This window comes from Mustela lutreola, chromosome 11, assembly GCF_030435805.1.
Source record: "Mustela lutreola isolate mMusLut2 chromosome 11, mMusLut2.pri, whole genome shotgun sequence".
Classification (NCBI taxonomy): Eukaryota; Metazoa; Chordata; class Mammalia; order Carnivora; family Mustelidae; genus Mustela; species Mustela lutreola.
This window is the reverse complement of record NC_081300.1, coordinates 88575712-88587310: the sequence shown is the minus strand read 5'-3', so window position 1 is coordinate 88587310 and position 11599 is coordinate 88575712. Positions and strand designations below refer to the sequence as shown.

Here is an 11599-nt window from a genome sequence, read left to right as displayed (position 1 = left end):
GGGACCTAGGGAGGAAGTCGGAAGCTGGAGGCTGCGTCTCGCGAGAGTTCCTTTTGCGCGCGAACTCTAAGTGCCCGGGTACCTGGGCCCGCTCGCAGCTAGTGACTGTGCAGGTCACCGGGGCCCGCGGCGACCCCGGCGGACCTGGACACCTTTATCACCCCGCCATGGAGTCCTCAGCGCAGCAGGAGCAGCATCAGCCGGTGGCGGCCAAGATCAGAAACCTGCCCTGGTAGGAGGAGGCCTGTCTGCCGCGGGAAAGGGGATCGGTGACCCGGGTGGGCCAGCGGCCAGGCCGCCGCCCGCCGGACCTCGTCCTGCCGCCCCCGACCTGGCCCGGACGGAGCCCCAGATTTTCTCCTTGACATCCCCAGCTCCTCAGCCCCCTCCGTTCTTCTAGGACGTTTGCCAGGTCTTCCCGCTGCCCTACTCCCACCGCCCCCATTCCTTTTACGCGCTGCGGGTTACAGCACTGGGGTTAGATCCCGCATCTTCTGACTTTGCATCGGCCTCCGTGCCAAAATGCTCTCTACTCTTGCCGGGATCTTCGATGCAATTATTGCTCAAATCCTAAACTGAAATGATCATGATGATAATAACGCTTCCCAGTTAAGTTGTATTTAAATGGCTTCTTATTAGATTAGCAGGGACCCTGTTAGACGTTCCATCTTTACAAAGACCCTAGAAGGGAGGTAGTTATTATTCTAGTTGTAAACCCAAAAGGTTCAAGGACTTGCGTCAGGTCCGGAGCTAGAAACCGGTTGGGATTTGAACCCAGGCGAAATGAGAGCTTGCACTTGTAACCATCCTGCTTTCATAGTTGCCTCTGAATGTTGTTTTAGAAACTGATGGGATCCATCCTGATGTCTTGGAAAGCTCCAAGTTGGTCTTGTCTAAGAAGATCAGTTTGTTTTTATCGTGGAAAAAAACACATAACATACCGTTTCCAGTTGTAAACATTGTAAAGGGTATAATTCCGTGACTTTAAGTACTTTGAGAATGTTGTGCTACTGTGTCACTCTTTAGTTCCCAAATTTTTCATTTTACCGCAGATGGAAACTCCATACTTTATGGGCAATTACTGTCCATCCCCACCGTCCCCTTCCTGCACTGCCAATCTGCTGTCTCTGAATTTGCCTATTGTGGCTGGTCATATAAATAGAATCGGTGTATGGCCTTTGGAGACTGGCGGCTTTCACAGCATCATGTTTTTGGGGTTCATCATGTTGTAGCGGGTGTGGTTGCTTCATTTCTTTTTATGGGTGAATAATCCATTGTATGGATCGACCACCACTTACTTGCCCATTCATCTTCTGATGTATATGTCTGATGTCAATCTTTTTAAAAGATTTTATTTATTTATTTGAGAAAGGGAGAGCAAGCATGAGGGGGAGAAGCAGACTCCCTGCTGAGCAGGGAGCCCAAGGCAGGGCAAAATCCAAGGACCCTGAGATCAGGAATTGAGCCAAAGGCAGATGCTTAACCGACTGAGCCACCCACGTTCCCCAGTGAGTTCAGTTTTTAATTTACTTTGAAATAGTAGGTGCCCATCCAGGTTGAGATTATTTATAGGCAGATAGCTGGAAAGGTAAAATGAGAGCAGTGCTGTGGGCATTTGGGCTATAACCTTGCTGGGGGCAGGCATGGTGGCTGTCCTGTGTATTGTAGGATGTTTAGTGACAGCCCTGGTGCCTATCCACTGGAGGCCTGTAGCACCCTCCACCCAAATGTGACAACCAAAAATGTCTCCAGATATCACCAAGTGTTTTCTGGAGGATGAAACTGTCCCTGGTTGAGAACCAGTGGTCTGTATTCAAAGTTAAAGGATTTTATTTCCCTTTCTCTTTTCATTAGGATATGAAAGGATTCTTTTGCATGTGACAGCATGTTCTGGCATTCGTGTGTATTGTAATCCATGCTACATTCTATTTCAGGGTTGAAAAATACCGGCCACAGACACTGAACGATCTGATTTCTCATCAGGACATTTTGAGTACCAGTAAGCATCTGTGTGTCAGTTGCTGTCATTCTAGTTGGAGGACCTGTATAAATTTCTTGGTGATGTCTCTGCTGAGTAATAACCTTGAAGTATCTGACTGAGCTTTATGGAATGTTATTGTAAGAGCTGAGTCCCTTCAGATTTTTCATTGTTGCGTCTGCCTCTTATTTGAACGTGGACTTGAAGTGCGTTCGAGCCAACTCTATGGCCCAGGTGAATAAGGCAACTCTTGGAAACTGATGGGCTCTCTCTTTCTTCCCAATCCTCAGTTCAGAAATTTATTAGTGAAGACCGCCTGCCACACCTGCTTCTCTATGGTCCTCCGGGGACGGGAAAGACCTCCACTATCCTGGCCTGTGCAAAACAGCTGTACAAAGATAAGGAATTTGGCTCCATGGTCTTGGAGGTAAGTAAGAGGATTCTTCTCACTCTGCAAAGAACTCGAGTCTCTTAGTTCTCTTAGATTTGTCTTACTTTACAAGTAAGTTGCTGTGCTGGAGGTGGGGAAAGAAACAGACAAAATATCTCGAGTGGCTTTTGTCTAGAGTCGACATTTGGGCCTGAGTTGGCATTAGCTAGAGGGCAGTGGTAGGGCTGGATATTTTTCTTTGCCTTTGCCAACTTGCACGCAAACACTCTGGGGTGCCTCAGTGAGTGGTCACTCGGTGGCTTGCTGTCTTCCACGTGCCCATCCAGAGTTCGTCTCCATGTGGCTCCCTCCCGTTCTTGCCCTGGAAGGCTGAATTGTCTTGACTACAGGCTGCCTTGTCCTTTGGTTCCCCTGGTTACATTTGGCCAATAGGGGCCCTGGCAGGAGTCGGGGGAAGGAGAGCGGTGCCTGGTTCTGTCTGGGGGGTCACCACAGGCTGACAGCATCCCCACCTGCTGGGCAGATCCCACAGCCTTCTCCAGCTGAGCACCACTCCCCCACTCACCTCTTAAGACCTGGGGTTGGTAGTGGGTCCCAGCAGTTGCAGAGGAGTTGCACAGCTCTTGTGGTTTCCCCATCCCCCCGCGGTTTCAAATCTCTCTACATGTCATTCTCTTCAAATCCCTGAACTTGCGAATGCCATCTGTTTGCTCTGAGAGTGGACTGATACCCTTAGATTACAAAGTTGCAAATATTGTCTATTGCAAGAAAAAAATGTCTAACTAATTTTTTCATTATAGCTCTTAGAACCTTCCTGCCACCAGTGTTCTTCCTTCAGTATGTTAAAGACTGGTAACTTCTGGGTTGCTCTGGGTTGAGGTGGCTCAAATCAGCATGATTCTGTTCATGCCCGAGGTGCTGTTCACTGTGGTCAGGCCAATGAGTTACTCCACCAGAGTATGTCAGTGGTTGTCCTCCCGTGCGGAAGGAAACACAGTCATTTGCCTTTCAGAACGTAACGTAATGGTGTAGTGAGTTGTGAGTTTTAAATACAGTTGTGATCTTGGTTTTTAATAGTGTTTATTTCACAGCTGTCGTTAGACCTGGAGACCTAGCTTGCCGAGCTGGGTGGATGAAAGGTAAGTAAGTTCGTAGATGACATACAAACGTGTTTCTAATGGACTCTGCCTTCTCTCTCCCGCATTAGCTGAATGCTTCAGATGACCGAGGAATAGAGATCGTTCGGGGACCCATCCTGAGCTTTGCTAGCACAAGGACAATATTTAAGTAAGAATTATTTGCCTAATTTCTCTCCCTGGAGACTCTGATCAGTGAGAGGACAGAGCTTTATTTTTTTAATCCTCCCCTTTGCTTGTCTATAAAGGTACAAAATGACTTCACCAAAAGTAGCCATGAAAAAGAGGTACAAAGATGCTAGTAAGAAATAATTCCAGGGACGTCTGGGTGGCTCAGTTGGTTAAGCAGCTGCCTTCGGCTCAGGTCATGATCCCAGCGCCCTGGGATCGAGTCCCACATTAGGCTCCTTGCTCGGCAGGGAACCTGCTTCTCCCTCTGCCTCTGCCTGCCTCTCTGTCTGCCTGTGCTCGCTCGCTCTCTCTCCCTCTATCCCTGACAAATAAATAAATAAAAATCTTAAAAAAAAAAAAAAAAGAAAGAGTTCCAAAATAAAATACGACCTAAGTCTATATTAGCAGGTTGTTTGGGAAGCATTAACTTCATTTGATGAGTTAACCAAAACCTGTTTACATCCTAAGACCAGATGAGCTAGTTTAAATTTGAACAAAAATGAATTGAGATCGAGAGGGATCACGAGGAGGTGGTAAACAAAGGGAAAGATGAAAAGACAGGCATGCGCGAGGGTGACGGTGGTGGAGAAAGCAGAGCCAGGCCTGAGGAACAGGACACCATGTGTGCACAGAAGAAAGGTGAATGTGCCAGGGGGAGCAATGTAACAAAAATACCCAAGTCAGACCTCAGTTCCTCTAAGAGTAGAGTGACAGGCATGTCCTCTGTGTGACCACAGATGCCTCCTTTGCTCAGGTCGAGGAATGGACTCTCTGAGGCAGGGCCTGATGGCACAGCCTGAAGGCACAACTTCCGGTTCGGCCCAGAAGTGGAGGTGAGATTGAAGACATCTTCAGACGGTGCCATTTGTTTTCCTAGGAAAGGCTTCAAACTAGTGATCCTGGATGAAGCGGATGCCATGACTCAGGATGCCCAGAACGCCTTGAGGAGAGGTAGGAAGCGCTCCCGGGGATGGCGTGTTGGCTCAGGAGTGCCTTCGAGAGAGAATTAGGCTCTTGGAACATGAGCCATGCGGTGGCTTGTTGACCGATTTCATCTTCTGGCCCAGAGAAATCTGCTGACCTTCCTGTATCCCACTGGACGATCTAGACCAAAGCTCTCGGTACTGGGGTTTCCCCTTTCAGCAGCTGAAAGATAGAGGCCCTGGTGGGACTTTAAGTCTGACCAGACAGTGCTGTCCCGTCCTTTTCCATGGGGTTCAATGTGGGGTTGGGAATTTGTGGGGGGTTTTTTTGGTTTTTGTTTTAAGATTTTATTTATTTATTTCTCAGAAAGAGAGAGAGCGCACAAGCAGGCAGAATCAGAGAGAGAAGCAGGCTCCCTGCTGAGCAAGGAGCCCGATGCAGGACTCGGTCCCAGGACCCTGGGGTCATAACCTGAGCTGAAGGCAGCAGCGTAACCGACTGAGCCAGCCAGGTGTCCTGGGAATTTGTAGTCTTAGAATGGGCGGTGGTAGATAGGGAAAGGCTGTCGGTCCTAAACTCCTGGGTAGAACTTTCTGCTCTTGGTACCCTAAGGTAGACAGTAGCCAGGAAAACAATTCTGAAAACGTAGTCACACTCAGAGAGTTGACATGACTTCTGTCTTTGCCGAGGGGCTGATCTGGCAGGGAAGGAGAGTATCAGATGAGTTTTCTATCTTAGGGCCCTGGTGCAGTGGATTTCTTTGAAAGGATACTGGTGATCTCTCTTGCTAAGATTCTGAGGTGATCAGCTAGGAGGCAGGAACGGTCTTGGGGAGTTGGGAGGAGGAGTGGGTTTCAGGGCAGGAGGAGGACAGTTAGAGTGTCTTCTGATCTTAAAAGCTTTGGCAGCCTTTCTTCAGCACTTGCTCTGTGCAGTGACTGTCAGTCTGGGCAGGTCCCCATGCAAGAACATTGGGTCATTACAGAATGCACCCCGTGTTTCCTAAGCTTGCCGAATCTGACTAGCACTCTGTCGAATGTTCTAAGGCTTCGAGACAGTCCACTCGGAAGTCCACAGCAAGCCACCCCCTTGCCCCCATTAGAAGGCGGGGCGTCATCAACCTGCCAGGTGGAGATTTATGCAAAAGGAGTTCGTAGTGCCGCGGAGCAGGATGGCAAGGATGCCAGAATCATGGCACCTCAGAAGGAAGGGACACATTTCATAAAGTCTTGTTTAAGCGGCATGTCTGTCCGCTTGGGCGAGGAGGATGGCTGGCTTCCGGTCCTGGCCACCCCAGCCACAGCGCCTTGCTCCCGTAGCACCCCGACCGTGGACGGCCGCTGCTCGTGCACGTGAGCACGGAAGAGTGCGGGGCCTCCAGGGCTCTGGAAGGCTCAGAATGGACAGGAGCTGGTTTTCTTTTCCCTTGCCAGTGATTGAGAAATTCACGGAAAATACCAGATTCTGCCTCATCTGTAACTACCTGTCCAAGATCATCCCCGCCCTGCAGTCCCGGTGTACAAGGTTCCGATTCGGCCCGCTGACTCCTGAACTCATGGTCCCCCGCCTGGAACACGTCATAGAAGAAGAGAAGTAAGTACAGGGGAAAGCAGGAAAGCTGAGGGCCTTGGGGACTGGGAGGCAGGGCCCTGGGCTGGCTGGCGGGTTTACAGTCGGAGGTGATGAGGCGTGGTAAGAGCTAAGGAGGGTGCCTGGCCCAGAGTCGCATCGGGGTCTGCGAGCTGCGGCTTCCCCGGCGTCTCACGGACAGCCGTCGCAGGAGGCACTTGGTTCCTCTCTCGATTCCATCCTCCACCCCGGGAAGCTGTCCCGACTTCCTCCTACTCTTCTTTGGTCATTGGCAACTGCGTGCTGCCAGAGTCCCTTCTGCTAAGATGCCTCCAGCCTTTTGGGACTAGAAGGGAAGGTACCGAGACATTACCTTCTGTCTAACCAGTTGCCAAGCCCATAGCCAGCCCAAGCTGCTGCTTTTTGAAGCGGGGTGCTCTGCCTCCGTGACCACAGCCCTCGCCAGCACACTTGCCTCTCAGAACAGAATTCCAAGCCAGTTGCTCAACACGGCAGTGCTTGGTCCTCGGTGAGGGTCTTTCCCGTCTCGGGGTGGGTGGTCTCTGCTAACGTGAAGCCCACAGCCCTGAAGACCAGAGCGGATTCGAGATCCCCCACCAATCGGGAGAGTACTGTTAACTGTGTCCTTCCCTTTTTTTTTCATTATTTCAAAACCTTGGTCGCACTCTTGGTGAATGCTCGTGCTTTCTGAGGGCCTCTTACTTCCTCCTGCCTCGTTCCTTTCAGAGTGGACCTGAGTGAGGACGGGATGAAAGCACTCGTGACCCTTTCCAGTGGAGACATGCGAAGGGCTCTGAACATTCTGCAGGTACGGTGCCGCTGGAGCAGATCTTGAGGCGCCGCTTTGGAAGCGGTTTTCGAGAAAGACCAAAGCAGTAGCTCAGAAATCGAGAAATGGGTAGGATCTCGATCTCATCATGTACCACTGATGTCCCCCTACCTTTGGGTTTTGAGTAACTGAGATTAATGTGCCGCAAACCAGGGAAAGCGAGGGACGGGCTCTGGAGCCGGAACACCCGCTCCGCTGCCTCCGCTCCCTCCTGACCGGCCTGCAGCATGGTGGCCGCTGTGACAGTCACGATTCTCCCCCTCCGTCTGCACAGAGCACCAACATGGCCTTCGGGAAGGTGACGGAGGAGACGGTCTACACGTGCACCGGGCACCCCCTCAAGTCCGACATTGCCAACATTCTGGACTGGATGTTGAATCAAGACTTCACCACGGCCTACAGAAGTATCCTTCCTCACGTCCTGTGGACAGCACACGACGTACCTGAGGCCCAAGCCTGGCCCAGTAGCCCAGGCCGCAGCCAGCACCGAGACCCCGCTGGCCAGAGACGGTGGCTGCTCGTGGGGCTGGTCCGCTTGCTGAGGGAACACGGGTCTGGGGGTGGAGCGGGTCCTTGTCTTTAAGGCCCTCATGTTCTTCCCGAAGGAGTCTGACGTGGGTACAGCTTGAGGCCCCCTTGCTTACGGATGCGAGCAGCAGGACGACCTTGGCGCTGGGGCTGGCAGATGTGCTCATTCTTTTTTTTTTTTTTAAAGATTTTATTTGACAGATAAAGATCACAAGGAGGCAGAGAGGCAGGCAGAGAGGGAGGGGGAAGCAGGCTCCCTGCCGAGCGGAGAGCCCGATGTGGGGCTCGATCCTAGGACCCTGAGATCATAATCTGAGCGGAAGGCAGAGGCTTAACCCACTGAGCCACCCAGGCGCCCCCGATGTGATCATTCTTGAGTGGCCAGCACTACTCTGGTTCTGCTGTGAGATTCAAAGCCAGGGATAGTGAGAGGCGGCCTTCTGGGGGACGCATTCGGCTCTTTCCTCTACTGGGCAGAGACAGTTCTATCAGAAAGCCCTTGTGGAAGATGAAAACCTAGTACAGGTTAGAATTGGAGCCCACCTGACACAGCTAGATTCAGACATCACATTGGGGTGAGAACCTTTCCCAGAAGTCACCCCCAACGGGCTTGGGATTCAAATTGCTGTGCGGCATGTTTGTTCCGGAACCCGGCCCTTTGCCTTAACTGTTCCTTTCTAGATATTATGGAGTTGAAGACGCTGAAGGGGTTGGCGCTCCATGACATCCTGACTGAGATCCACCTATTCGTGCACAGAGGTAACTCCGTTTTCCCCAGCTAAGAAGCTGCAGGAGGCGGTGAGCGGGGCGGTTAAGGGCAGGAGCGAGGGAACACGACGCTTCGCTTTTGAAGCAGAGAAACGGGAATGAAGCATAAACCTGGCCCCCGGTTTTCGTTTTCTTTTGTTGCTTTTTAAAACTTGTTTTGTTTTTGTTTTGTTGTTCCAAAATGACTCTTAACCTCTCAGACTCTTGGGGAAGCAGCTCCAGGGGGCTAACTTTCTCTCCTCGGAGGGTTTGTATTTTACAGCAGGAAACAGTGTTCTTAATTCACATTTCTCAGGGTATTTTCCCCCAAAAGGGAAGAAAGAGGAGGAACGTCTGTCTAGGGCATAAAGCAGAGCCGTCTGAACTAAACCGTCATTAAATTCCATACTCTGCCATATCTTCTGTACAGAGTCCTGGTTTTCAACCTTGGCAGCACAGAGGAAATCACCCCAGACCTATCACTTGGCCGTTTGGGGGCATCCGGATTTTCTCAGGTTCCCCGGGTGACCTGCTGTGCAGCCTCCTCAGGGCAGCTCTTCCCCCCGCGGCAGCCAACTGCCGACAGTTGGGTCTGCGAATGTTCTGCCCGTGTCTCTCAGGGCCTCACCCAGGCCAGCTGACCAAGAATGTGGTCGGCTGGAGCCCAGCTCTGCACTTGGATTGTGGAAAATGAGTATGAATAGATTTAAAAATCAATGATTTGTTTTTAAAATTGGCAGAACAAGTGAGAACTTGGCTTTGCCATTCACTCCCAGAGCTGCCCTGTTCCTAAAGCAGCGTCCTTCCCTCTTCTAGGTTCTTGTGATCACTTTGGAACTTGCTTGCAAAATGGGTAAAAACTGAAGACTCATCCAGTGTTCACTTCCTTAGAGGTGTGGCAGCTAGTGACCTGATGCCTCGACACCTTTAGTGTCTCCTGACGTTTAAGCTCATAACTGTCGTGGGACTTTTTTTTTTTTTTTTTCTTATTGTATTAGGGAGTGGCAGACCCTCACTCATTTGAATTTGTTTCTCCCCACAGTTGACTTTCCATCTTCAGTTCGAGTGCATTTATTGGCCAAAATGGCAGACATAGAGTGAGTGCTTCCTGATTTTGATTCCTTTCCCTTTTTTACTCTGTTGTGCGTTTTTTCTTTCTGTTTGGCTCCAACTTTGTCCTTCCTACGTCGCATAATCTAGTTTTTGGTGGGATCCATCACTGAAACAAACACGGGAAGGATTTGATTTGCTTGTTCAACATACGAATGAACACAAGGACAGGTTCGGCTCAGTGACATGTTGGAGACAAAGGCCTCTCCTTAGACCTCAAAGGCTTGGTCCACATTGGTTCGAGAAGTGCCGTTACCTGGACGGCCCAGTTCCGTTCCTGCATCGAGGTCATTTGGGGACAAGCAACTGCCCAGCTGTTATTAAAGCCTTTTGCTGTAACAAAGCATATTGGGAGGCAAAGTAAACACAAACTCCGTTTTCCACTTTGCCTGGTTCCATGAACAGTCATTAGCCCCCAGTGAAGCTGGCAGCTGGCATAAAGGGGGCAGAAGCACTGGGTTCAGAACAGACGCCAGCATGGGACCAACTGTGATTGGCTATCGCGGGCTCTCACATGCACACGAGGTCACTTCTCCCTATGTGACCAACGTCATGATTTTCCTTTCACTGGCTGGGCCCTGGAAAGGTGGCAAGATGAATCACCAGTGTCCTGCTTTGCTAACTAGGCCACAGAACCCCCGTCCACCATTCTTCTAAGTGAATTAAGAGGAAGAAAATCTCTCAGTGCATCATCTTTCGAGGGAAGAAGTAAGTCTTGATCACTTCAGTTCCGTATACATCTAAATAGCTAGCCAAGTTCAGAACACTGCCACTGATAAACTTTTTAATTTTTCCTTACTAGCTTGAGTGAGCTGATAAATGAGTGTTCAGGGCAGAGAGGAAAATGTCAGGGGACACTGAAGATGACTGGCCAGGATCAAGTTTGATCGCCTGCCTTCCCCCTCCAGCACTCTACTCTGTCTTTGCTCTCGTTCTCTTGTCAAGAGGGAGCTGTCCACGATACTCCATTCTTACCTTTTGTTTGATTTCTTTTAGGTACAGACTGTCTGTAGGCACCAACGAGAAGATTCAGCTGAGTTCCCTCATTGCTGCTTTCCAGGTCACCAGGGACCTGATTGTCACAGAGGCCTGAACACCGAGCCTGTTCGCAGCAATTCGCAGGCCCCACAGAGACTAGACGGCGGGACTGAGTTACAGCTGGGCACGAATGCCACTATCGCCCCAAGCTTTGGGAAAGTCTTCCCAGCGTGGTTGGGCCAAGGTTCAGAAAGTAGCGTTTGAGGCCGGGCACAGCAGGTCAAGAATAGCTGTAAGGCCCAGCTCTCTGCTGCACTGCCCACTGTGTTTTATAGGGAAAAAGAAAGTGCAATGAGGTTTTTGGGGGGGTTCTTTTGTTTTTTAAAGCCTTAAGGCTTTTACCTTTCAGTTGCTTGGAAGACAGGAAATTGGCCTGCCCCATTTTGGTCTGGAACCTGAGGCTTCCCAACCGCCCGTGGGGCAGTGTCTTCTAACTCCAGGTGAACAGAGGAGCCCCACACGGAAGTGCACAGACCTCGGTGGGGGGTGCGGTCTCTGGATCTGCTCTGAGTAGGTGTCAAAGAAGAAAAAGAGATGTGCATGGATTTCTGGCCCAAACTGCTGTACTCTTATAAATGGGCTCAGCTGGCTTACTTTAAAATCGTCTTTTTATTTCTTCTCTACTAGCAATTAGTTCCTAATTGTGGCAGGGACAGCAGGGGTAGGGACCTGGGCTTCTGTCAGTGCAGGCAGGGCAGGTGTGCTGGGGCTGGGCTCCAAACCGCCCCCGCCCCCGCCCCCGCCAATGCGGGAAGGACAGGGCCCTGTGGACGGGGTGGCAGTCTCTCTTGCAGCAAACAAACAGGCTGCCTTTGTTGATGGCCTTCTTTTCGGTAAAAATAAAGCAGCTTGCATGTTGGCTGTTACGAGCGACTCTTCCCTTCCCGTCAGAAGGACACGGACTTACTCAACTTGCCTGTGTGTGAGATCCTCCCCCCCACCCCCATGTCACAGATCAAGCCTCCTTCAGAGGCTGCTCTCTCTGAGGGTGTCAGCTTCTCAGACTATCAAAAGGGAGAGGTTGGTTATTTCCCACATCCACAGACACCTCGCTCCCTGAGGACCCCAAGCAAAGTCTGAAGCTAACGGCCAGAGGGGGCCTCGGGGAAGCCACCCAGAACCTCTTGGGCTGCGCCGGGACGGTTCAAGATGACCCC

At 50.8% G+C, this 11599-nt stretch overlaps 1 protein-coding gene across 1 annotated transcript; it reads left to right on the top strand.

Annotated features, from left to right (window-relative positions):
• Nucleotides 1-42: 42 nt before the first annotated feature.
• RFC5 (replication factor C subunit 5) lies at nt 43-11043 on the top strand. Its single transcript, XM_059138941.1, has 11 exons — nt 43-232; nt 1935-1999; nt 2269-2405; nt 3577-3656; nt 4554-4627; nt 6034-6193; nt 6917-6998; nt 7294-7423; nt 8229-8306; nt 9337-9391; nt 10401-11043. The coding sequence occupies exons 1-11, from the start codon at nt 168-170 to the stop codon at nt 10495-10497; spliced, it is 1023 nt and encodes a 340-aa protein (XP_058994924.1). The 5' UTR covers nt 43-167; the 3' UTR covers nt 10498-11043.
• The last annotated feature ends 556 nt before the right edge of the window (nt 11044-11599 follow it).